Raw genomic sequence first — 27,207 nt, 5'->3', positions numbered from 1 at the left:
ATTTACACCCTGCCTTTCCAATGTTGAATTGGACCTGTCTATCGAACGACGAACAATATGCGACTTTACGGAAAAATATATGCATACATACAGATATAAATGTATAATATAATACATTAATTTAGCGATGTCTTGCGTAGCAAGCAGCCGTGAGACACCCACCGGGTTTGATGGCGTCGCACTGATAACTCCAACAACACCGCATGAGGAATGATCGCGGTGTTGTTTCGGCCTTTCTGTGGGTTTTGTGTCCTCGGACTTGGAAGATGATCGTATCTCGTCGATACGGTAGCCAATCGTTCCATCTTCTTAATCTATCCCCGGCGAGATGGTATGCATGATTCGAATGACCAATAGGTATATTTATGTGCGTATGAGTGGTTGAATGTCGCCCTAATGAATACATAATAATATTTGTAATATTAATGGGTACAAAAAATTATTGAATAAGTTATGGCAATATATTTTTGTATGTAAATTTCGTATTTTTATTATTACTTACCTCTTCTTGGTTCAAAAACGATTTTGTCGTGTGACGAAGTTTGGGTTCATATCCGATCGTTTTCAAACTTTGCCATTTTGCTCGGTTTGGTCATCAATATAAGTGGAAATGACGTCCGCCATTACGATGGTGAAAAATAATCGTAAAAGACAAGTTTGAAAATACTGCATCTTCGTTCACGGTGACGTCTATCGTCCACACAGTTCTGATCGTTTTTCCCTTTTCCCCGCCCCCCTCTCGTTATGGCAGATTGAGCACTTTTCCATACTCATGATCAAAGTTTACGGAGAGAATTGGTAATTTCTCAATTATGTTTTTTTTATATAAATTTAATTTTTATATACATATTAATATTATTTTAAACTGAAGATGATTGTAGTGGATCCTGATTATTACCCTTCAACGTTTTCTGTATAGGTAGAGCTGTTTTGTGTCTTGAAAGGCAACCTATGCCGACGAACGTTGGGCTGACGGACGTTGGGCTGACGGACGTTGGGCTGACGGACGTTGGTCTGACGGACGTTGGGCTGACGGGCGTTGGGCTGACGGACGTTGGGCTGACGGACGTTGGTCTGACGGGCGTTGGGCTGATGAACGTTGGGCTGATGGACGTTGGGCTGACGGACGTTGGGCTGACGGACGTTGAGCTGATAGAGGTTGGGCCGATGGACGTTGGGACGCTTGGTCGAACAGACATTAATTGCTTTAATTTATTTCTTATCGGCAGTGGATGACGAATGGTTATTAATTATGATTATTAAAATAAAAAGATCATTTTAAATTATTATTTTAACTATAAATTGATATTGCTTTGTTAATATTGGTATAAAAATAAATATAAAACAAAATTTAAGACTTGGTGCACAGATATTATACCACATGAATACCTTGAAAGGAAAAACCTGAATTATTTCAGCATCTACAAACTTAAATTTCGATACAAATTAAAAAATGGACATACAATATCTGTGCACCAAGCCATCAATATCTACTTTTGTTAGTTGCCAGCCCACTAAGTGCCTAAAACAATGTTTATACCGTCTACTATTTCGGTCGGTTCAATATGTCAGAATTTATGAATGTGAAGATTTGTCTTTCATAAAGTTTTTGCTATAAAATATACATGACTGTAGGGTCATTTATTTTGAAAAATCTCTTAATTCGACACATCTATTTCCTCCACACCACCTGGCACGACGATAAAGTCATTAGAGATTATCTTCACCTTGTTTTATTTAAATTAATAATTCTACATTTTCAAAAGAAGCTGTCTCTTTATTTCCTTATTTATATTTTAACCGTTGGTTTCCTGTGGTGTTCATTGAAATAAAATGTATATTTTGTCGTCGTCACTGTAGTAATACATGTGTATTAGAAAGACCATATGAGCCGTTATAATTGGAAATGGCAAAAGTCCACTTTTCTTCATTTCGAGAAATAATTCGCAAAATATTAAATATAATGTTTGTGTTTAATAAATTTAAAAAATACTGGTGGCCGTTTATTCTGCTTTTCCGAGATTCTGACAATATTGATTTAAAAGTGATGACAACTTGTGAAGTATGTAAGTCAAACAGAAATAGTGTTTTTGGTACTGAAAATTGGGCTTCTGCCACTATCAAATATTACGGCTCAAATCACCAATTAAATAAAAAAAACCGATTCAGTTCCATTAGTACATGTAATTACTTATTTGAATCGTTAAACTAACTTTCAAAATTTGTTTTTCTTAAAGGTCTCAATTTCGGTTGAAACTCGAGAGTCCTTGGTTTACTTAAGCTCCGTAATCAAGTGACGATTTTCACGTCTCGTCGCCTTTGAGCTTTCGTTTGTCTTTCGAATTTACATACGCTTTACATACGAAATTAACGCCACTTCACAAAAAAAGAAGAAAAACTTCAATATTCATTCACGATGACCCGCGAAAGAGACACGGTGGCATAACTATGCGAGACGGGTCACCATTTTGATGTAAATTTTATAAGCCGTTTAATCCTACGGCCGATAGGAAAAATGTCACAATATTGCCGCGGTGCCTTATCGTCCGTTTGAGAAATGGCCTCTTTCGATTTTCATAAGCATAATCGTGGACGTTGAGAAAAAGAATAAATAAAATAAAATATCACCATTGTTGAGTAACCTGCCGTACTAGATGCTGTGCGGCGATAGTGACCCGCGACGATAAATAAAAATCTACTAAAAGCTCCTCCGAAGTTCTTGGGAAACGCTCAATTTTTTTATTGTCGACACAATAAAAGTTGATCAATCAACGTTGAGGGTACACTTTTATCATCGTAAGTGCGAGAGGTTGCGTAGGTGGTATTTTCCATTCATATGCATCTGAAAGATTGGATGTGATTCGTACGGTGTGGACCAATCATGCACAATGTGGACAACACAGTTTTGTAAAATAAAGGTGGCCATTCATGTAGAGATTTGCTTGCAGACAATTTAGTATCTGACTGTAAAGTTTGTCGTTGCTGTAGATTTAAACGCTACTTGTACATATCGCTATGAGACATATCGAGAGACAAATACAATATGTATGATTGCTTTTTGTCGAGCACAAAATTTCATTCTTTTCAACACCTTTCTATATTTTCTCTTCGTTTAAATCAAACTAAGCTCCATCGTATCAGGCGCTTATTGTATTAAAACAATTTTAGAATATTTATGTATGTATGTATATCTATATATATTTTTTTCGTATTTGAGTGGTTCTCAACTTGCGTATGCCAGACAAATGGAGAAATTAGCGCCGTTCGTAGGAAATGGCGTAACAATGGATTCCCATTTCGCAATCAATCACAGATCTGGCTCATTGTCGAGAAACGCTCGCGAACCTGTCAGCGAATATCTCGTCTTTTTCGGCTCATCTTAACACTTGACCGATTTTGGACAACAGTCCACGGATAAAGTCTTCTTTTTATTTTATTTTTTCCGCTCGGAAACCACCGTTCGTGACGACGACGATCGAAACAAAGAAAGCGTACGACACTTTTGAAAAATTTCCATTTTCAAGATTTGATTAAACTTTTTTGGCGATTGTACGTGGTCAAATTTATAATAGGCAACATTTGAATGAAATTATTTTAATTTCTTTATAATTACATATACTATATATTTCTTGCACAAAGAAGCGTTCATTAAACATAATATGTACATATATACATACATACATATATGATCATAGCGTTCACGGTCGTGCTAAATCCGAACAAACCAACCTGTTGATAAATCAATAAATAAAAATTCCCAAAAAAAAAAAAAAATAATAAAAAACCCCGTGTTATGCATATGCTAGGATTCCAATTTGAAAACTTGTGGCTTGGTGCACGCATTCGTACACTTAATGAAAAGTGTTAGAGAACTATTAGTTAACAGATCGAGCATGCGCATTATCACAGACTATTTTTTAACTATGTATATAGTAAGATAAATAAATATTATGTTTTGCGTCTATCAATATTTCAAAATATTTGTGGCCGGTAATACTTACATATATTCTGCTTTTCGGAGATTTTGGACATACTGAAAAAGTGATAATAGTTTGTCAAATATAAATAATGTTTTTGGAACTGTAAATAGGACGTCCACCACATTTAAATATAACGGCTAATGGTGATAAATATGGCAATGGTAGTGGACATAGTGCATATAGATTTAAATGGCAATGTGCGGGCCACGTAGCTGGAAGAATGGACGAAAGGTGGACAAAAGAAGTGCTAGAATGGTACCAGAGAAAATGTAAAAGGGTTAAATGAAGACGGCACGGAAGATGGGTAGACAAAATTAAGAACATGTGTGGGGTGAGATGAATGAGAATTGCGCAGAACAGACGAGTGGAAGCGTGTTGGAAAGGCTTTCATCCAGCAGTGGATGGTGAGCGGCTGTAAATGATGATGATATAGGATGGAGAGTGGCTGTAGATGATGAAGACATAATGGGTGAGAAGTGTGGCAAGGTTAGTGGATATACATATGTATATTGGAAAGAGAGAAGAGATTGAAATGGCAATGGGTGGGTCATGTAGCTAGAAAAATAAGTGATTGAATGGTACCTAAGAGACTAAAATATTGCAATGAAGGCCACGGATAGATAGGTGAATGAAATTTTTAAATAAACGTGTGGGATGAAATGGTTGAGAGTTGTCCATAACAGAGACGAATGGAATCGTGGTGAAGAGGCATTCATCCAGAAGTAGATGGCAAGTGGCTGTAAATGATGATGATGATGATGACATGTGAATGTATGTATGAACGCAGAGCCGCAGAGCCCCCCCCCCCTACTCTTTATTTATCTATTTTGTATTCACGATTTTCGAAGAGGTTAATTGTGTAAGATATCAAAATTACTGTTTTCTCATGTAATACGAGCAGCAAATACAATAAAATTCAAAATAATAAATTCAAGTAAAAGGAGAATATTGTCATATTCGTAAATATGTGCATACATAGAAAGGATGAATGCCTCCCTTTGTAACGCTCGTTTTTATTTAAGATACACATTCATTGTAAAATTTCAGAAAATAGTCGAGATCATCAACAAAAATCATATAATATCAACCGTGCTTTGCCCCCCCCCCTCAACTTTACGGCCGGGATCATCTGCCCCCCCCCCCCCCCCAACCCCTTACGCTACGGTCCTGTATGCAAAATATATTTTCTTAAGATTTTATTTAGTTTGTTATCATTCTAATCATCTTTGCATCGATTAGAGTTAGGATACTACCTATCGAACATCTCCCTAACTTAATTTAATTGTAAAATTCCAATTATGATGTTTATATAAAAAAAAAATTTGGGTAAATAAGCTATTTATAATCGAAATCATTAAATTGTAGGTTCGCCAAAAACAAAATATTACGGCTCACCGCGCAACTTAAACGTTTATAATACGTTAAATGTGTATGATTACTCTCGCAGCCATACTCTATAAATTGGACATAATTATATTTTTATCCATATAAAATACGTTCAAATTGATTTAATCTTCGTTAATTGTAATAAAGATACACTTTTTGCCGTCTTCAAATTAAAATTTTCCATTTGGTACATTTTTATTCTGTAATTGCTTTATTAAGTCCCTGCTTTCCGGCTCGGTATTCTGTGACCATTAAATAATAAAACGTATTTTCTCGTACATGTAACAAATTCTCAAAAATGAGATGTAGCAATTCATGTAACAATGGTACAATAAAAATTATCTGATATCGTATGCAAAGTTACATGTGCACACTAATTAAAATTATTTAAGCGGTTTTTCACAAAAAAATTGGTATAATCAGATCGTATCTCAGACATAGTATAACTATTCCCAAAGTATCATATAAATAGTACACGTCGTGATTTATTGCGAGATCAGAATTGCTTTAAATTGTTTGCTTTTAAAAGTGGCTGTAAAAATGTAGCCGGTATTAAATAAACTATACTTATATACAGTACATTGTACCTGAAATTTAAAGGAATTTTTTAAATAATTTCAAATTACTATAAATATAAAATCTGATATGAGTTAACGTGTACTATTGTTCTGGAAACATATTGTGTATAAAGCAATCGCTTTTATATATCGAGATGAATAAAACGAAAAATAAGCTTGGTAATCCAGATTTTTCGAGTTGAAATTTTTCCGGGAAATTCTCAAGAGATTTTTCAACTAAATCTCGGCTAGAATTCAAACGCTTTCGGTCCGTTTGATAACTTTTAACGAGGTTGAATTTGTTGTCGACTTTCGCGTGCATTTCAAAGAGGCCAAATTCGAACGTTGCCTTCAAATGTGGGGACGGAAGAATTAAACGGTCATCTTTTGAATTTTCGAAATCGGCGAAAGGATCCAGAGTTTTCTTCTTACGGTGGCTCGTTGTCAAATGTCAAATTAGCAGTCCCATTGTTCCGTTTCGTAAACCTTATAAATAATTCATAGAACGAACCGACGAGGCTCCGCAGTCAAAGGGATAAAAATCGCGACCGAAATATGGTTTCGTTCAAAAACCGACGATCGAAGGCGAATCAATCTATAGGTATAATCTCTTAAATAATCCATTCGTAAATAAATGATGCTAAATTCGCAACCGATCCGTTCTCACACGTAAATAAATAAATATTCGCAAAAAATATAATACATTTTCTACGAAATCTATCCTTGAATATTTACAACAATGAAACGTAATAATCGACTTTTTTTACTTTTGTAATGATATTTTCATATTTGAACGTGTTTAAAAAATAATAAATTATATCCTTGCATGACTCTTCGATTTCGATCTCTATTTGCAAGGATACGCTTTTTTTTCATATTACGTTTGAGACTTAAAAAATCCTTTTACTGTTTCGTTATACAAATAAATTATCGATAAAATTTTATGACTTGATAATTATAGTGATAGTTTATTATATGAATGTTAATTAATTATTTTGATTCGAGTTTTATTTGATTGAATTATATATAGACGTTATTTATTGATTTTATTAAGGTTAAGTTAGATTAGAATTTTAATTAAAAACAATTACTCTTTGACCCAATACAGTCACAACACATTCTCTATTTGATTTTTGAAACCTTCATATTACTGTTGAGATTGTTATTACACTTATATTCAACTTGAATACATCTGTATAGATAATTGATGTAATGAACATTGTCTATCGTATATTTTTAAATTTATGTTATATATATTTATTCGCCACTCAAACAATATATACATATGTAGATGTATTTTATTAATAGCGCTCCCTTAACAATAAAATATTTAAACTGTTAATGATATGAAAAGCTGTTAAAATTCACTTAACTATAATAATATGAAGTCAAATTTCATTTCAATACTTTGAATCTCAATATATTTCATCTTTTGATTAAATTATTTAATCAAAAGAAGAGCTTACTTTGCACCTTCACAAAACCAGACTCATTTTGTATTCAGATAGAAAATGATGTTTTCGCGTTGATTAAATATTACTTAAGTCTATCAAGTGACTGAATTAAGCAAAGTCAGACACATAAAAATGTACACGTGTGAAAAAACAAATAACTGAATTAAGTAATAATAAAAAAAATCGTTTGAAGTAATGATACATTCACCGTCGACTCTTGCACATTGAACGTTTCAAAAGCATTGGATGTTATCCGATTTTTTTCGTTTTCTTTCTACCGTTTTGTTTACTACTTATATTTTATTTATGTACTTTCCTCGCATGCATTGCAAATGCACATCGACATGCATTCGGCACGCCTTTTAAATGCACCGCGAAATGTCTCACTCCATACCACCACCTTGTATCTACAACTCGCACCAAATTTCACACAATTCCATCTATAAATATGTATTATATGTGACCCATAATATTTTAGCTACAGGGAATATGTATGTATGACGTATGACGTGGATTTATCGACAGCGAAGGCGCAATAATGATCAATCACATCGGGATTCGAACAACGGACAAAGTGGTCCATCTGTCGTGATATAATTTAATGTAATTCGAGGATATCGCACACGTCATTATGCACTTTAATACAGAGTAAGGTGGTATGACAAATTATTACTGATGTCCTATCACATCTGCCAAACCTAAATGAAGGAAGAGTTGTCTTCTTTAAAGTATGTTTATAACGTTTCCTTTTATTAGCGCCTATCTGTTAGTTCGGTGACATTCCTGCCTGTCAAAAAATTGTGATGTGATTTTAAACCACTTCCACTCTTCAGGTCGCTTTGATATCTTATTGACTAACGGGGCTAGCTAATGTCTCCGACATAAAGCTAGAGAAGTTTAATCATTAACGAACTTATTAAAATTTACATTGGAATCTTGTGTCAGATCGGAGCGATGACAGCTCGCTTTCAATACGCTTCTTCCTACCACCCCTTTGCAACTCTTTGAAATAGTGGTAAAGCTGTTTTAACTCTCATTTCAAATAAACTTAAAATTAGATAATACTTTCGCATATAACTTTTTTAATTCACTATTTTTACATACCTCTTATACAGTTAGTGGTAATTTTTTATATCTCTTATCTCTTATCCGATCGTTTTCATACTTTGCCATATTGCTCATTTGGGTCATCAATATACGTTAATGTATCGTCTGCCATTACGTTGGAGATAAAATATAGTATACAATGCGTATAAAATATCCACAATTTTGGGTACGGTGACGTTTTGATCTTCTAGCAAGCTACTATAACCTATCTTTCAACCTGTTCGCTATGATATGGCCATATCAGATTTTAACTGTTGAAACGCCTATAATTCACTCTATATTTTATAAAATTTGCTCTATAGGTTCTCGTTATCTCTAATATATAAATATTTATAGTTTCAACTCTCATATGTATATATATATTTCAAATTTGGCGTGTAGCTTCTTGTAAGGTAATACACGATATATATTGATTTTTGGCCAAATATGTCAGATCTGACATTTCACTGCTAAAAGTACTTCTCTTCAATGAACGTTATCTGCGAGATAAGTATGCAATAAGAAGTTATGTTGTATCTAATTTTTAATATGATTTACAATAAGTTTTTCACCAACTAAAAATCAAGGCCACATTTTTTGTAGTGTGGTTCCAGCATTGATGGGTATACATAACTCATAACCTTAAATTTCATTGTTTATTCCTCCAAAACAAACTTTCTAACCAACACAAGCTTAATATATGTACTCAGATCAAACAGTGATAGTTTTTTTTTAGTTATCAGCTGATTTATTTATATCTGAACACTTAAATACTGCTTCTGAAAGAATCACCCAATATTTTGTACCTGATCAAGTACGTTTCATGTGAAGTTGTATGTGATGTTAGCTGACAGCTAACTCCCGTATATCGGTCAAATCTGGAAGTGGTTAAAAACCTCACAAATTTAATTTCGCGAACTGACATCTAATGAAACTAATAAAAAACTTGTAAAAATATGTGAGCATTTTTCATGTGGCCAATTTTATATGTGGGTGATTTTCGGTGAAAGCAATTTTCGTGCGACGAGTATTCGATTGAGGTGAGCGATTCTCGCGGAAGCGATCGTCATGTGAGAAATAACCCGTTCACACCCGTTATGATCAGGGTAAATCTAAGAGTTGAGAAAGACGACACTATACATAGAAGTTGTCCATTTATTATCATGAAACTGGTACATACAACGTTATTATGGCACTCAATGATGACACAAATGATGGCACTTAAAACGTTTTGTTCTTTTTATTTATTTTTTCTTATATCTAAGATTTATTGATTGCTCATTGAATGATTATAATACCTCGCAGAATTATTATGGTTTATTAATCAATGATGCAAGGATATATTTATACATTATTTATTTAAACAGTTTTAAGTCTCTCCCGAAAACTTAATTTTCTGGCACTTGAAACGTCACGGATTGGTATTTGTATTTATAAACATCTAATTGGCCGTGTGATTTTTCTGTCTTACATAGTTAATGAGATGGTTATTACGTCAATACATTTCATTAACTTCGAGGAATCCACTGTCTATTGTATTTTTCTGATGAGTTTTCAATCATATTGATACATCTTAAATACTACTCGCGAATAATGGTAAATCTAATATAGCATTCAATGACCGCATCATCAACAACCGTACCTACAGCTTTATGCACACTTATCACTCGAACTCTTTCAGTGCCTTTGATCTGGATGACTCTTGAATATTGTAGCACCTCAAGAACTCGGGTATCAAATCAAATTAAACCCGGTATATATATACAAACATATGTACTATATATTGTAGGAATGGCAAGTTGGAAACGAGCAGCCGCTCAGTGGGTTCTCATTAGGGACGTTATCTGATGTTGACGGTTCGACACCGGTTTTAGCACTCTCACCATCAATATTGATTCAATTCGGCGATTTATTATTGACGGAGTCATAAATCAGATTAACGATCCGCTGATTGAATACTTGGTTCTGCGTTGCACCTTTGTTTGGTTAATTCGTCGAACGCAGCGGGTATCTCGCCAGCCTGGTTTTGTTCACACGACGACTCCTCCTTATTCTCCCCCGTTTAATAATGCGAAGAGATCGCAATTTAACCTTTTCGATCCCGCTGGGAGCGGCAAACCAACAAGAAGATAATTTTTACCGGGCGTTATTGGCAGCGAATCGAAGTTTTCGGGTGAACGTGGTCATTGGTCAGTATTTTTTTTGATTTTTAAATGCTTTTTATTATTACGAAATTATGTTCACAATACATCTTATATCCATTGTAATAGCTACTGATCTACTGATCATTTTCTATTTTGCAAATTTAATTTAATTTTGTTAGTAATCATTTTTTTTTTATTTTTTTTTTATTTTTTTTTTTTTTTTTTTATTTCATACCAGGAAGGCATTACAGGTAAACCCCAATGCGCCTTCCTGGCCAAATTACAAACAATACAGCATTTTTCATTATATAAGTCGCTAAATTACGAGACACTGACTTAAACTCGACAATTAACGAGACATCTATGAATTGTACATACATTTTTATTGTAATATTTACATTAATCATACTCAAATAGTGGTGACATAGTGGGTAGGAAGGATTTTTAGCCAATTTTTAATCGGGAATCGTTTCAACAATGAAATCAGAGAAAATTGGCAAACTCTGATAGGAAACGATCAACCAGGAGTCACAAATCCTGGTCTGACCAGCAGCATTACAGATATACTCAGAAAAATTCTTTTCAATCGAGGTCAGCTCAAGGGATCGAACTCGGCGCCTCTCAGTGTTAAGCAGAAGCTTAACGACCGAGCCACGCTGCTGGCTGCATAGTATTATATGTATTATGATTAGAGGTAGGATAGTCACAGTGCTATCCATTGTTCGACAAACCTTTAACAATGCATTTACAACCTTTGAACAATACACGGCCCCCTCAGGCTCCGGTGACTAATTATGATAATGTTAATGGACAGCATAATAGGAAAAAAAAGTTTTTTAAAAACATACCTCTTCTATAATTTGTACATACATATATAAAATTATTATTTTGAATAAAAACAATAATTTTATTTTACTACCGCCATCTATGTTTAAAACTAATAAACAAACGATTGATAAACGTCAACGACTATCTCGCCGGGCAGATATCAAACGCGTCTTACACGATATTTTTGCACTATCGTAATGGCGGAGGATCCATTTACTTATATTGATGACCAAAATGAGCAATATGGCAAAGTATGAAAACGATCGGATTAGAGGCAAACTTTTTCCTGTATTGTAATCGTAAGTGAAACGTAAAGGAGGTATGTAAAAAGAGCTCAAAAACCTATTTACAATTCTTATAAATGCTCATAATACATCTAATACATAATATTAATTAAAGACTCTCTAAAGTCGATGACCTAAAGCAGATTGTGTTTAGGTAATCTGTGTTTATACCTGAAGGGTATAGACATTTTGTTGTAATCACCGAGACCCTTCACAAGTGTGTTTGTATGGTTATTAGTGATTCTTTCATAGAATCTACCTGTTAGTTTGTTAGTAGTCTCTGTAAAAACTTACAATTTAAGATAGCGCTTAAGAGGATGAACTGTCTCATTTTCAGAATTTCGATAAAATTCCGACTCATAGAACTTCCAGAGTAAATGAACTCAACCTAACGTACATATTGCATATATGCATAGCAAACTCAAATATACTACATAATTAATTTTCCATCATATATTTATATACCTATATAATCACACATATGATTTATATTTTTGAAATTTGACAAACTTTCAAGGTGGCTGACAATTAAATAAAAAATATACTTGCATTAAATTGAAATATTCTCGCTGGAACTGACTGACTAATTATACATCGCACCCAAAAGCTTCACTGTAAATTATATCGGTTTTGATTTAAAGCCCAAAACGTATCCTTTAACTGCATTATAATAAGGGAATGATGCATTTTTTAAACGTCGATTATTATTAACAAAAGAGGACCAGTACACACACACATGTGTGTGTACCTACGTAGCCATACACGACAATCGTAAAGATGTCGCATTGGGTGCGCTATTTGCATACGTGCAATTTATGCACATTTTTTGCGGCCATGTCAAAAGTGCATTGTGCGGTGGTGTGATTTGGTGTCGGCGTCACGCTGAGCGCGCCCTGGGTCAAATGCTTTTATTTCGTTTACCCCGTGCATAATGAGCGGCTCTGCACATATTTATTTTCGGGACCCCAGTGCCGTCCGTGGGCATTAATCAAACTATAAATTGCGAACTCTCGAACCGCCGCGGTATAAAAAAATGGTTTATTTTTTTTTCAATGCGAAATTTTTTCATCTGCGTTTAGCAATACATATACGGTGTTGCAAAAATTGCTTGTATTTTATTTATATAGATAATTTTATTGTGTTTTGAGGACGATTGTGAAGGTCGAAGTACAATGGGTGGTGGCGCGGTGCATTGCAGGTTAGACGGCATTCTTTGGTTTTGTATATTATTCTAGGATTTTTTTTAAAGAATGTTTTTGATTTATGTTTGTATTGTGATGCCGAATCTAATCAGCGGAGGCTGTGTGAGAACTGGACGGGATTTTAGATTCATATCTATTAAATTGAATTTATTGATTATAATGTTCTTTTCAATCGATGACTTGCTAATTTTTGCAGTCGAACTTAAATGAGCATATAATTTATATGTATTTTTACTTAAATTTTAAAATCTATATACATATATAAAATTGAATGTCTGTCTGTGTGGTCCGTATATAAACCTCTAAACCGATTACGATGGAACTTTCAGGATTTGTTTTATGCATGTCCGGAAAGATTACTGTGAAAAAAATCGCTGAAAAACGGGATTGAATGTCATTGTAACGCAATAATTTCAAATGTGTTCGCTGCCTGCGTTTTACCAACAAATGAGAACTGAAACGAGAACGGGAACGGGAATTGCATACGTTATTGTGGCATTGCAACGCATGCCGGGTTCAGCTAGTAAAAAATATATATAAATATAAATATTTGTAAATACACACTGAATAATTTTAACAAACAAAAACTCACCGAATATGAATATGATAATGGAATTCGTAATGTTTCCAATGTTTTTTTTGAGTTAAACAATTTTTCAGCTTATGAAGTTATACTTTGTTTAACTAAGATTTTTCTCAAAAATCACATGCCATTTCAGATCTCACCTTTAAAAATTGCCCCAAAGCGACGGGTGCACTTATACAGATACAATATAATCGATATATATGTACATAAGCATTTTATACAATGCGAATTCATAAAACATCCACAGTGACATTTATGGAAATAAAATTGCAGCTTTTTATAATCAAATGGGTGAAGCTCATGACGCTGAATAACTTGAGATTAGCAAGAGAGATAGGAAAGGAGATTTTTACATGAACCGTTTTAATGAAAATCAGATAAATTGTCAAACTCTGATCGACTAAAAAAAAAAAAAAACGATCGACTAAAAAAATCAAAAATCGATTAGAAATCAATCAGGTCGATCAAAACGATCGACCTGGAGTCACAAACCAAGGTCTGACCATCAGTGGGACTCTAGTGGTACTCGAACCCATGATCACTCTGCTCGAAAGCATAATATGCTAACCACTAGTCCTCACCGCTGGTTAATATGTATATGATAAGATATATGTATACAATAAGCTGATATAAATCATTAACAATTTATAAACCTTTTTTCTTTCATTTTTTATAGTTTTTGTCAATGAATTAGTACATGAATGTGCGCATCTTAGCGTAATAGATTTATCAAATACCATGCCTCATCTCAATTGAACCTAAGCATGAGAAAAAACAAAAATAGAAACATTGTGTCTCACAGTATATGTACATTAGATATTGATGAATCACTCTAAGTTAGAAATTCAATAATTATTTATGTACATATATATGTATGTACATATACTTGATAAAGGCGGAATAGCCGATTTTTTATATTTTCCCATGATTGCCGTTTTCGGGTTGCCCCTGAATCATCTATGGTAGTAAATGGTATCTATTTTATTCAACTTATACATATGTATATAAATTTATAGACTGTAAATTTTTGAAATCATATGTAAATAGTGGACACAGTGGTTTCGCCAATTTAATGGAGAACAGTTTCAACAATGAAATCAGATAAATTCGCAAACTCTGGTAGGAAACGATCGACTTAGAGTTACAAATATCCAAGTCTGACCAGCAACAATAGCATAGCAGCCAGCAGCATAGCTCTGTCGTTAAGCTTCTGGTTAGCGTCAAGAAGGTGCCGGGTTCAATCCCTGAATTAAAATGAATTTTTCAGAGTATGCTGTTGGTCAGACCTGGATTTGTGACTCCAGGTTGATCGTTTCCTATCAGAGTTTGCCAATTTTCTCTGATTTCATTGTTGAAACGGTTCCCGGAAAAAAAATTGGCTAAAAATCCTTCCTACCTACTATGTAACCACTATTTGAAGTTTGATTGAAGTATAATAAAATTTATGTACAATTCATAGAGATCTCGTTAATTTGCGAGTTTTTCAGTGTCTCGCAATTCAACGACTTGTAATAAAAATACTGCATTTGTATTTGTAATTGGCCAGGAAGGCGCATTGGGATTTACCTGTAAGGCCTTCCTGGTATATATGTAAATAAAATAAAAAAATACATTATGTATATATGTATGTATAGCTATGTATATATGTATAGCTTTGTATCTGGGTTTTCTCTTATACAATGTTTATACCAGCGTCATATTCGGGAATTGCTTTATTACATTCATCGATTTAGTTGAATATTATCTATATTATATTGTATTTATAAAAGTGTTTATTTATAGACTGTAACACCTTGCTTCCTTACTCAACTCAAACTTATCGGATGAGACAAGTTTTCCGAGCGTAATTAACGACATTTTCGACGATGTCATAATTTACTCGAGAGCGAGAGAGAGAGAGAGAGACATGTTTTTCGAGGTTACTTTATCATTTCGGCGGAAAGAAGATGATAAATGGGTTTTGGGAATAGTGCGTCCCGTAACGTGGGACACTTTCTTCGGCGACCCTTTCCGGGTCATCTGCCAAATTGTCGCGAACTGTGTATTACCAAACTTATGTATGTACATATAGTCGGAAACTTCGGATCATTTGGGATTTCGTTCATTAACTTTCGCCGCATGTTTATTCCCTTTTGATTCTTGGTGTTGGTTTTTTTTTTTGCACCTGTGGGTTTTGTCCATTTTGGGTCGTGAGGTGCTGTACCCCAGTGGTCCACGTGGGCGAGGCTGTCTCGTACCTTACCGGCTGTGACTTATCGTCAGGGGACCCACGTCGGATAATTGGGTTCCAGGGATGCCAGACATCCCGCCATGCATGGGATTGTATGTAAGTATCAAACTTTGCGATAATAAGCTTGGTCCCGAAGATGAAGATGAGGTTCGATTGCAAAATACGTGAAGAGAACATGCCTCTACGAATGATGATTGCTGTTTTGTATGTACATTAGGGTATATCGATAACAGCGAATTTTTGATTTTGAAAACACCTCTAGTTGGAAAAGACGTTCTATATCATGGGAGATCCGTAAAAAAATAATATATAAAATTATAAAAAAATAATCGTAAATTTCACCCATTTTTGAAGGTTTTATTTTAATTTTAGCTTTTGAAGGTTTTATTTTAATTCACCTCATCATACAAATGGAATAATTCTGATTTAAAAAATATTGATATGGAAAGCTTCTTCTCATTGCTAAGGTATGAAAACAAAATTGAAACTTTGTCATGCGTACCTTAAATGCCAGAATTAGCGCGTCTTCGGAGTTTCAGTTTTTTTTTCGTACCATAGCAATGTGAATAAGTATGCCATATGAGATTTTTCAACATAAAATTATTCCATTTATACGATGATGTATATATTTGTATATTTATATGAGCTTAAATTTTTTTAAATTTGGTAAAATTTACAATTTTAACACTTGAATGGGCAGTGCAAATATGTGTAGGTATATATTTTTAATTTTTATATTATTTTTAACGGATTATCTATAGTAGCGATTTTTTGACTCGCTTACCACTTGGTAATACTTAACGCTAATTTGTACCACCATACAAAATTGATTATATTTAATGAAATTTGTTATTGCAAGTGTAAATATGTATAGTATTTGCATGTTATGGAGTGTAAAGATGCAATTTTGAAAGTTAAGAAGTTTTGTGGAAAAAAAGTTATTTGCGGACTCACAATTATAATATGCTCAAAGTTTAATATATTTATTTACTATTTCGTCATACTTCTATTATTGATAAATGGTTTTAATAAAAACACGAAATTACAAAGTACATATAATATATTTTCTATTATTAAGTAAATCTCCTTACAAAATAAATTTAATGAGGTTCTTGTGCTTGTTCCGAGGAACGTTTTTTAAAATTCGATTCAAATGATGCGAGATATTCCCTTAAGTCTGGAGCTGCATTCGATCTATTTCTGTATTTCTTTTTTATAAAACGGTATCAAATGTCGGATTTTGGACGTCGACTATGATCAACTAAAATAATGTTTATAAATATAAAAATTTTTAGATTTTTTTTCGCGTACCACAGTTTGGGAAGCGCTGATATATAATATAGAACATATTTTGCAACTAGAGGTAAATTTCCAAATTCCTAAATTCGCTGTTTTCGATGCACCCTATGTACATATGGATTTATAAGGAACGGGGATCTTCTCCTAAAGGAATCAAATACTAGTAAATTTATCAAGAAATAAATTGATAATATCTCGTAAGCTTTTACGAAGAACTATGTATATTCTTGATAGTGAAAACGGCTTATAAATAATATCAAATACGTCTTTTATATTTTATTTAGAGTACATGGTACATATGGCTCAGTGGTGCGTTTATGTTTATCTCCGAGAGGTTAACAGGTTCTAACCCGTGATAATTTTTAAAGCTGCTGGTCAGACTTGGATATTGTGACTGGTTTCGATGATTTCTTATTCGAGTTTGCCAATTTATCTGATTTCAATGTTGGAACGGTTCCTCCATGTCACAAATATCTGAATTTGATATATTTACAATATGTAAAAATTTATATACTAGTCCAAATCCATAGATGTATCTATGTATTAATTCCTTAATTGTTAATTTCGTGTTCTTTAGCCTCTCGAAATACAGCTATTTGTGTACATGTTTATAATTAATTGTCTAGGAAGGCGCATTGGGGTTTACTTGTTAGGCCTTCCTGGTATATATCTATGTAAAAATTAAATTAAATGAAATATAAAATGTTCAGTTTCTTTGAAATTGAGCTAGAAAACAATTTTGGGATTGTTAAAGGTTTAAAGAAAGTGGTCCGTGATCAGAATGGTGACACAATATCGTGACGAGGCAATAATATTCGAGCTCAAGACCTGTCTATTGATCATGTCCACTTGGAAAAACATTATCGCATACGTGCGTGGGTGGGAGGGAGGAAATCTGCGCACTCAAATATTAATCTCCCCCTTGGTGTAACGCCGATATGATTACTTACACACCCGGGAGGAAAAGTCGAGAAAATCGAAGGGATGAGGCAGCAGTGGGTGGGCGAGGATGGGGTCGGATGTCCAGCTCCTTGCGGCTCAGAAGTAAATGGAAGTAAATCCCACTCGAGTAAGTTAACAATGATGAATGGGGCTGCTGGGGAATGGGGATGGGGTCGGAAGAACCCCCGGACAGTCTGCGGCTGCGAAATTAACACCCCAACGTCTGGTCGTGGCCAGACCGCCACTAGATTACGGGTTAAAATGTTTTGTATTAAAATTTATAAACTTTCGCTGTAGGTGTACTTGGAAGTTGTTTTGCACTAGCATATATGTATACACGCATGTACCTATGTATAAAGGTACGATCTGATAATATACCACATAGATATGTATGTATGTATAAATTCACTAGTATTATGTACATATGTCGTTCTAAGTCAAAGCGTTCGTATAACAATGAAAATTGGTGATAAACCTTGTAAAAAAAGCATTTTCCAATTTTCCACATGTAACGGTTGACTTAAACAGTTATACGTAGCACGTTATAAATATTTATATACAGTTTACTAAATTATTACAAGAATATAAAAATCAAGCATAAATGAGCAATTCATACTTATTATACAGCCGTGGACAAATTTTATTTTTATTTTATTTTATTTCATAAAAAATGAACATCCGCCTTTACAAATCGCTCCAAAGCCACGAGTGCACTTATGTACAATATAAATAATACAATCAATCAATACAATCAAAATAAATAAGCATTTTATACAATGCGAATTCATACTAACATCCACATTGACATCTATGGAGAATTTTTCGCAGTTTTTTGTAATCAAATAGGTGAACCTCGTGACGCTGAATAACTTAGCATGAGAGATTGGAAAGGAGATGCCAATTTTTACAGGAACCGTTTTAATGAAAATCAAAAAAATTGGCAAGCTCTGATAAGAAACGATCGACCTGGAGTCACAAACAAGGTCTGGCCAGCAGCGGGACTCTAGTGAGACTCAAACCCATAACCACTCTACTCGAAAGCATAATATGCTGACCACTAGTCCACGCTGCTAGTTATTAGGAAAGAGCGGACCAATTTTGCGCCGTTCATTGTTCATTGTTTGCCGTGCGTTGTTCATTTTTATGATGAACCTTTTTTTTGCACTCTAGCTTTGTTTACTGGAAATAAACCCAAAACGCCCTGTTTCCTGGAAAAAGCACCTGCTACCTCTAGTTATAATACCAAATATGTCAGTTGTTACCTGAAGTATATTCTCGCTATTCTGAGTGACTGACTGACGCTACTGACATTTTAGGCATGACTTCTATACCGGTCATCCACGGGCAAAGGATCAATATCGCTTGGACCACACATCTCTATAATTTAACCGCAAGATTAAATAGTAGAGGAATTTTTAGTAAGATGCGATGCAGATTGTGGCTATTTCAAATACCCGAGTATTTTTGGCCAAAAGCATTTTTTACGAGTGGCATAATACATTTGACCGCAGCTGTACATATCTATGTTTTTGATCCTGGGGGAGGCTTGAATTTCCAATGAGACAGTTTCCGCGCTGAGATTCGAAACTTTAATGTTCTATTATAACCGCACTTTAGTTAAAAAAGGGCTTAAGCTACCCCCAGTAGATACCATAGTACATTAAACCAGTTTCAAATTAATCGAGAGAGAGAGATTTTAATACACTAGAGCTTTCACCAACTACATTGCGCATATACATATATAGGTACAATGTATCTAAAATAATTGCGTGACTTTCAAGCGCTCGCTTATAAGAGGCTTAACTTTTCAGACCGTTTATTTAACAATTTATTTCGGAAGTTCATAGTTTACGGAATTAGCGACGGTCGGGCCGGTCTTTACGACCCCCTCGAGGGTGACCATCCGACACGGGTAAATAATTTTTTTTTTGCATCCACCTCCCTTAAATACGACCGTTGTGAAAAATCGCTCGTTATGCTCATTTTCCCCATTTTTTTTTAATTTTGATTAATTGGACAACAATCTGCAGCTTTTTTATTATATATATTTTACTTTTTCGGCTCGCTCGCAAAGCCCAATTATTCAGCGTACGTTTAATTTTTTCGTATGCATCATTTAATTTTAATTATGACGTGTTTATCCTGTTTGTTGGCATTATTTTTTTACGGATATTTTATAGGAATTGGTCTCTGGTGAATTTTTAACTCTGTACGGGAAATCATGAAACCGTCAAAAAAATCACAGTTAAATTATCATACATATTTTATATATCTATATAATTTCGAAAGAGACTTTGTAACTTTGTATGTAAGGTTTGATGTAAAGTTTAATGTAAGGCATGGTTCGTAGAATCTGTGACGTTATCGAAAATATCTAATTTTCTATGACGACGATATCGATATCGATTTTGATTCCATTTTAGATTCAAATTTCAATTCACATATCGATTTATATTTCAGTTCCGATTCAGATTTCAGTTCCGGCTCTGGATTCCTTTTTCAGTTCCGGTTCCAGATACCTGTTTCAATTCCCGTTCCGGATTCCTGTTTCAGTTCGAATCCGGGTTCCTTTTTAAGTTCCGGATCAGGAACTGAAAAATGATTCGTTGTGTGTTTGTTATACATTTCTGGCTGTCGGTAAATATTACTATGTTTCGATTCAAATAAATTTAATAAAAAAAAAACAACAAATAAATGTTTAGATTAGCCATGTTTAAGCAGTTTATATTACAAATAGTGAGCGAAGCCGGGTAAAACCATCAGTGTATTATCCATGTGTTTGTCCTATAATAACATATTATATATGCTGTATTTGTATATTTGTCAATTTAAACTCGAAAACAGGCCAAAAATTTTTTGATGAAATAAAATGAAACTACCATTTTTTGATTCAACGAAACGATTTGAATGTCGATTGAACAATTTGAATGTCAAATGTTTTCAAAATCTTTGAACTTCTTTTCACGATGAAATTGACAATCATACAATAATTGCTAGTTTTATCATTTATCTGTAAGCCGTTTGATACTTTTGGTCTCACCCTTCACTTCCATGTGAAAATTCGGCGTCCCCAGATTGGAAAATGCTGCTTAAGCCCCACACGGATACCGTTTATTTACACGCATGGTATACGAGTAAAAAATAATAATTTTGATGAAAGAGGTCACGCGTTGCTCTACTTTTAGAAGCACGTACCTGTTTGTAATTCAGCTGATATCGCGACAGGGTCGAACTCATCGCCATCGTATTTAAAGCCCATAAAGCTTCGTTTATTTCTTCATTTCCAGACACACCGTGCCGAAGATATGATATTTTCAACAATGGAGAGCAAAAAAAAAAAAATTAACGAAATAAAATCGTCGGACATCTGTAGGCATTCGGCGAGCGGTTTTGTCCACGTTTCGTCATAAGCTCTAAGTGCTTTTATTGCTCAATTAGTGTTTCATTTATGAAACGATAAAAAAGAAACAAATCGACTGACTTCTTGCGAGGTCAAGAAACTTCTCTAATAGCGATTCGACAAGTTCTTCTCTTCGGGGACCTTAATGGATTTTTTGAAGTGCTAAAAGTGAAGAGTCGATTCATACGAGCGAGAGCTCTCTCATCGTAAATTTTATATTGGTTTCATTGTCTGTTGCCGACAAATGTTGCATTTGCTGCGAGACAATTTGCATATTTCTAAATTGTTCCATTCAATATTCCGAGCTTATAATAATATATCAGAATCGTGTGCAATTTCACTGACATAGTGTAGACGTTTTCAAAAATGTATAAAGCTATATATGATATCGATGAAATGGCTAAACATAATGCATTGCATACCGAAATGATGAATTTAGATTGTAACTTCGAGTATTTTTCTTGTGTCAATCAAATTTTCTATTAAGATATAACGCAGAAATGACAGGCTTATTTTTAGAAAGGTCCATGTGGAACAAAAGCTTTCACCAATCCCAGATCAAAAATAACATTCGATTTACGAATAACATACCATTACGAACTGAATCTTTTAGTAATCGAAATCACATTTCGAAAGCTCTTTATTTGTCATGATTGTTATGCAAATTAAATACCATATTATACTTATGTATTTTTCTTCCACTGAAAAAAATTTGTTAAAATATGCCAAGATAAAAATAGCGAAAAATTCTGTGTTAATAATATACATAGTATAATATTCATGTCGTTAAAAAATTCAATCAATCATCCGATACGAGATGTTTGCTCTGGCTCGGTCCTTAAACAATCCCAGCGAATGCCTCTCGATATTCGATTACGAAACGTTTGGCAGTGGTTGGGGGTGGGAAGGGTGGTTGTTCTATTTGAATTTTTCAACGAAATTGATTGCCAGAAATTCGAGACTACCCCCTTACCCCAGTTGCCCCCTTCATCCCAGCATCTGATAAATTTCGCGGATTCGAGTCCCCACAAAGATAATTTACTTTGTAGCCGTGTTTGCCGAACGGCAATTAAGTTTAAATACCGGGCAATACCGGTGTTTGCTTTATACACACCATCTGGTACCTAGACGATAAAAGTGTTGATTTTTTATCCTTTTGAAACGTTTATTAAAATTTTCGAGGACTAAAATTATAAATTCATTCTGAATGTGTATAATGGTTGTCATAATCTATCAATATCATATTATATTAAGGCCAGTGATATCACCTTCACAGTCATCTGATGAAATTTTCTTCAATCATACTCTATTTTGAGCCACACTTATCCACCTAACGTCATAAATTTTCCATCCATCTCACGTGTAGCCATCCATGCACCATGTTATACTCTCTTGGGAACCTCTTGAGCACTTATTTTGACTACCTTTCTGCTACCCATTGCCATTTCAATCACTCGCTCCAATATGTCTGGTATTTTAGTCATAGCTCTCATCTGCATTTTACATTTTCAGTTTATTTTAGATATACTAAGCATACAACGTACCGTACTTAACTGAGTGCAATGAATTTCGTGTAAAGTTTTAGCATTCAATGGCCAAGTTTCATATATGAACATATACAATGTACATACATATTTGACCGGATCGAAAAATGCAAATTTTGGAATTCCCACGATAGACTTAATAGAAATGTTCTGTTGTATCAAAAAAACACTTAATAAAAAATTTCGTCGATTTTAAACAAAGTTTTGTGCCTCCAACTAATCGATTTATCTCGACAAAATTTTTGAAAAAGTAGATTTTTTTCATATATCTTTTTCTTTCATATGGTTACGATTTGTTTTACTAGTTTTTTAACAAAAAAGAAATAAATAGTTACCTATTCAGTTTAATTGGGTTGATTTTAGTAAGGTTTGACTGATTAACGAAAGTTCAAAGTCGCCGTTTAGCTAGAAGCTCGCATATACGTATGTACACATAATGCGCAATGCTCTCTGGTATAGCGAAATAGGGCTTTTCTGAAAACCGTATATTTTTCAAGTTCTCGTCATTATTTTGATTATAAAAGCTATTTTGATTATAAAAGGTATCTATTTTTATTTTAAATACAAAAAATTCCGAAAAAACTAACGATTATTATGAAATATAATCCGGTCAAAATGTCATATTTTGATGTATTTGACTACAACATAATATGACTATACATAAATTCGAATTCGAACAAGATTTGAACCGTTAACCTTTTAGTCCGCATATAAGCAAAAGCTCTACCGATTGAGTTATTGTGCATATGTATGTATATACATAATCCACGACATCCAAAATCTAGACAAAGACACATACGACCAGAGTTCGACATTCCAAAACAGGCAATAAAACGTCCGAGCAATTGATTTCTACTACGAAGAAGACAGTTCGCGCGTGACAGTTGTGAACGATGGCACGCTAACGATGATGGTCTCGTTCGTACTCTCGAGAAATAAAGTCAGAGTTGGTTGACGTTTCGAAACGCATTCATCACTCTTTTTTCCCCCCCTCGGGGACAAACATCGTTTTGAAGGTTGTCAACCTGTCGGCCAACTCGTAACGGTCGACTGCTTCGAATTCCGGCGCGTGCCAACGCTTATCGCACCGGTGACCACATTGCTCACCACTAATTTCACTGTACCCACTTTTGCATAATCCTGTATATATGTATGTATGTATGTATATATATATATAATCCTGTTAGATCGCTTGAGATGAAAATCCATCGGAAAATATGAAAAACTGAGAGGATCGTGTGAAAATTCGAGTAGAGAAACGATGCACCTTATAGATGTATACATATGTATGTACGTAAAAAAAATATATACATACATATACTATATACATATATGTACATTATTTTGATCTCTGACGGTGTATTTTATCTCATGATTCACCCTATTAAATTAGGACTATTTTCTCGGCTAGAAAAATGCTTTTCATAAGTTTTTTTCACCGATTCAGTTTCAACGTATTTATTTCCCATACAGAATCTGTTTAAAACAAATAGTAAAAAAAATACGCCTTCGTCAGATATCAATTGTAAATAGATTTTTTTGTCAAAAATAGCAGTTATTGAAAAAATAGTCATGTACTATGTACATATTATATAGTACGATGTCACAGTATATAGTACGATGTCACAGTATATAGTACGATGTTTTATTTCTGACTAATGATTTTTCGACTTTATATAAGATTACAACGAATATTGACTACTATTATATTACAGATTTAAAGCTGATAGCAGTTAGAAATATAAATCAATAATGAAATACTGTGTTAAAAAAAACCTTGAAATAAACAGTAATGCAAATTAATTGATCTAAAATTATTATTTTTAATTTTACAATTTATAATCACCTCTAATTATCCTTTAAAAATAATTTTAACTCTCTAAGATTAAATGTTTTACCAGGCTTCGCTCAGTATTTGTAATATCAACAGCTTAAACTTGGCGAATCTAATAGTAAATATTCGTGTGTTATTTTATTAAATTTATTTGAATCGAAAAAAATTAATATTCAACCAATCAAATCGTCTTCATAGAAACTGACTTGTTTTCTTACAAAATACAAAAATACTTACAGACTTACAAAGTCTCTTTCGAAATTATATCTTAGATTAGGCTTCAGTTATATGTTATATTTGTATTTGTTTATTTAACTTTAGATTTGACATAACTAAAATATATATATTTTTTAATTTTCAAGAAATGCTTTCCGACACTTTTTTATCAAAAAAAAAACTTATGAATTAAGAATTTCAAAATATTATGATCACATTTTTATTAAATAATATATGTAATTGTTGCAAAGAAAAACTTTGTGAAAAGTATCTACACAATACGTTCAAAGCATTGTTAATATTAAAAAAAAAATTATATACATATAATACCATCCAAATGTTCACTTGGACATATTCATACACGAACTATTGATCTAAGTTAAAGTGCTAAAGATCAAAAACTATATTCAAATACATAGAATCTACAGTTGTCGCATGAAACTTTTAGCTGCCAAAGCTTTAAAGCTGTCAAAACCTTTGAGATGTCAAAACGATAAGTCTTTAAAAAGAAAATCCTATGGAAACCACATTCAAACGTCGCTCTAATTCCCGTTTCATCTAATATTAAAAATATTAAAACCCAGGGTAAGCATACATTCATACATATAGGATGGAACAAACGATTGATAATGCTTGAAATTATGCCTAATAGTTTGTGGATGAACAAACTAATCCGTTTGTTAATTTGTTCTGTTGTGTACACCTATATGTACTGGCCATGTATGAACAAACTAGGACATTCATGAATGAACGAAATGTGCACTTAGACTTTAACATATTGGATGATTGCATAGGTTCATGCCCGTGCATACATATGTATAATTATAATGCGTTTTAAAATATCTCAGTTGTTAAATTACAATAATATTTTAATGGTATAAATTCAAGAGTAGGTCTATTGAGTACTGCATACATGAGGTATTTTATCGCATGTCAGTATTGTTTATGCAAATGCATTTTTCTACCCACTTAGCCGGATGTGGTATATAAAACGTTTACATGCAATATAATTGAATAATGAATAACGACCGGATTTTTTCCCAGATTTCGCATTTATACTTCTTTCATTACCTTCCCCTTTTGCACTCGAGGGGCCGCTCAGCTTGTCGATGGCGTTCGAGAAAATTCACATGCATTTCACGTAACGATCGTTCATTAAAAGGAAATGCATTTCCCGACACGCAAACCGGCCGACGGCAGTTTCATAGCCTACCGACAATTTAAATTATTTAGATGTATTTTTTACGAGTGTTATATATCACGTGTGACGTATTGCGTGTGTATAAATTTGGCACATGGCAACACTGTTTGGAGCTTACAAAAAAAAAAGACCAATTAGTTTTTTGGAGCGGTTCCAGAGGACTCTACGTATACGCTTTTCATGTGGAGAACCTCTTTTTTGGTATCGTGCAGTTGAATTTTCCACAAACTTTAATAAACTGCAAGCCCATGCTGTTTTATTATACGGCATAAAAACACCATATATGTAGCTAGAGATACATATACATATGTATGTATGTATACGTTATTTAAACTTTTTATTTGCGGCTTTTATGGTTTGGCACTGTTTGTAGGCGTTAAATTTTGTTATCAATTTTAGACATCTAACTGATTTTTTAAAATTTCGTATACCTACACATGTACATGCACATTTGCCATTAGCCAACAGAATAGCTCTGTGGTTGCGTTTATGTTTAGCACCAAAGAGATTATTGGGTTCGATCCCGGGCTAATCTTCAGTATGCTGCTGGTTAGACTTGGATTTTTGTGAGTCCAAGTCGAACGTTTCTTATCAGATCATTGTTGAAACGGTTCCTTAAAATTTTCAAAAAATCATCCTACCTGCTGTTGCAAATCTTCTGTATTAATGTATGTACAATTTGTAAAAAAATATGTACAAGTCTAAAAATTGATAGATGTCTCAATGGATTAGTTCATTAATTAATTAATTAATTGTTAATTTCGCGTTCTTTAGCTTCTCAAAATACAGTGATTTATGTAATAAAAATACTGCATTGTTTGTAATTAATTGTCCAGGAAGGCGCATTAGGGTCTTCCTGTCAAGCCTTCCTGGTACATATCTATATAAAAATAAAAATAAAAATAATTTTCAATAATATATATAAAAACGGACGCGATGTATGTATGTTTGTGGGTATGTATATGACGGACGCATGAACAAGTATGGAAATTTCAATAAAACAAATTTTAGAACACCAGGAGTATAAGCTATGC

The 27,207-nt window shown here is 33.7% G+C and overlaps 1 protein-coding gene across 1 annotated transcript in view; it reads right to left on the bottom strand.

The window, feature by feature from the left end:
• Positions 1-894: 894 nt before the first annotated feature.
• The window catches only part of LOC143917317 (cytochrome P450 4d2-like), a 45,333-nt gene continuing 19,020 nt past the window's right edge, over positions 895-27,207 (bottom strand). Inside the window, 1 exon segment of the mRNA XM_077438801.1 lies at positions 895-1,182. Within this exon segment, the coding sequence (XP_077294927.1) occupies positions 895-1,182 (288 nt within the window).

Source organism: Arctopsyche grandis, chromosome 9, assembly GCF_051622035.1.
Source record: "Arctopsyche grandis isolate Sample6627 chromosome 9, ASM5162203v2, whole genome shotgun sequence".
NCBI classification, from domain to species: domain Eukaryota; kingdom Metazoa; phylum Arthropoda; class Insecta; order Trichoptera; family Hydropsychidae; genus Arctopsyche; species Arctopsyche grandis.
This window is presented reverse-complemented; position numbering and strand designations above follow the sequence as displayed.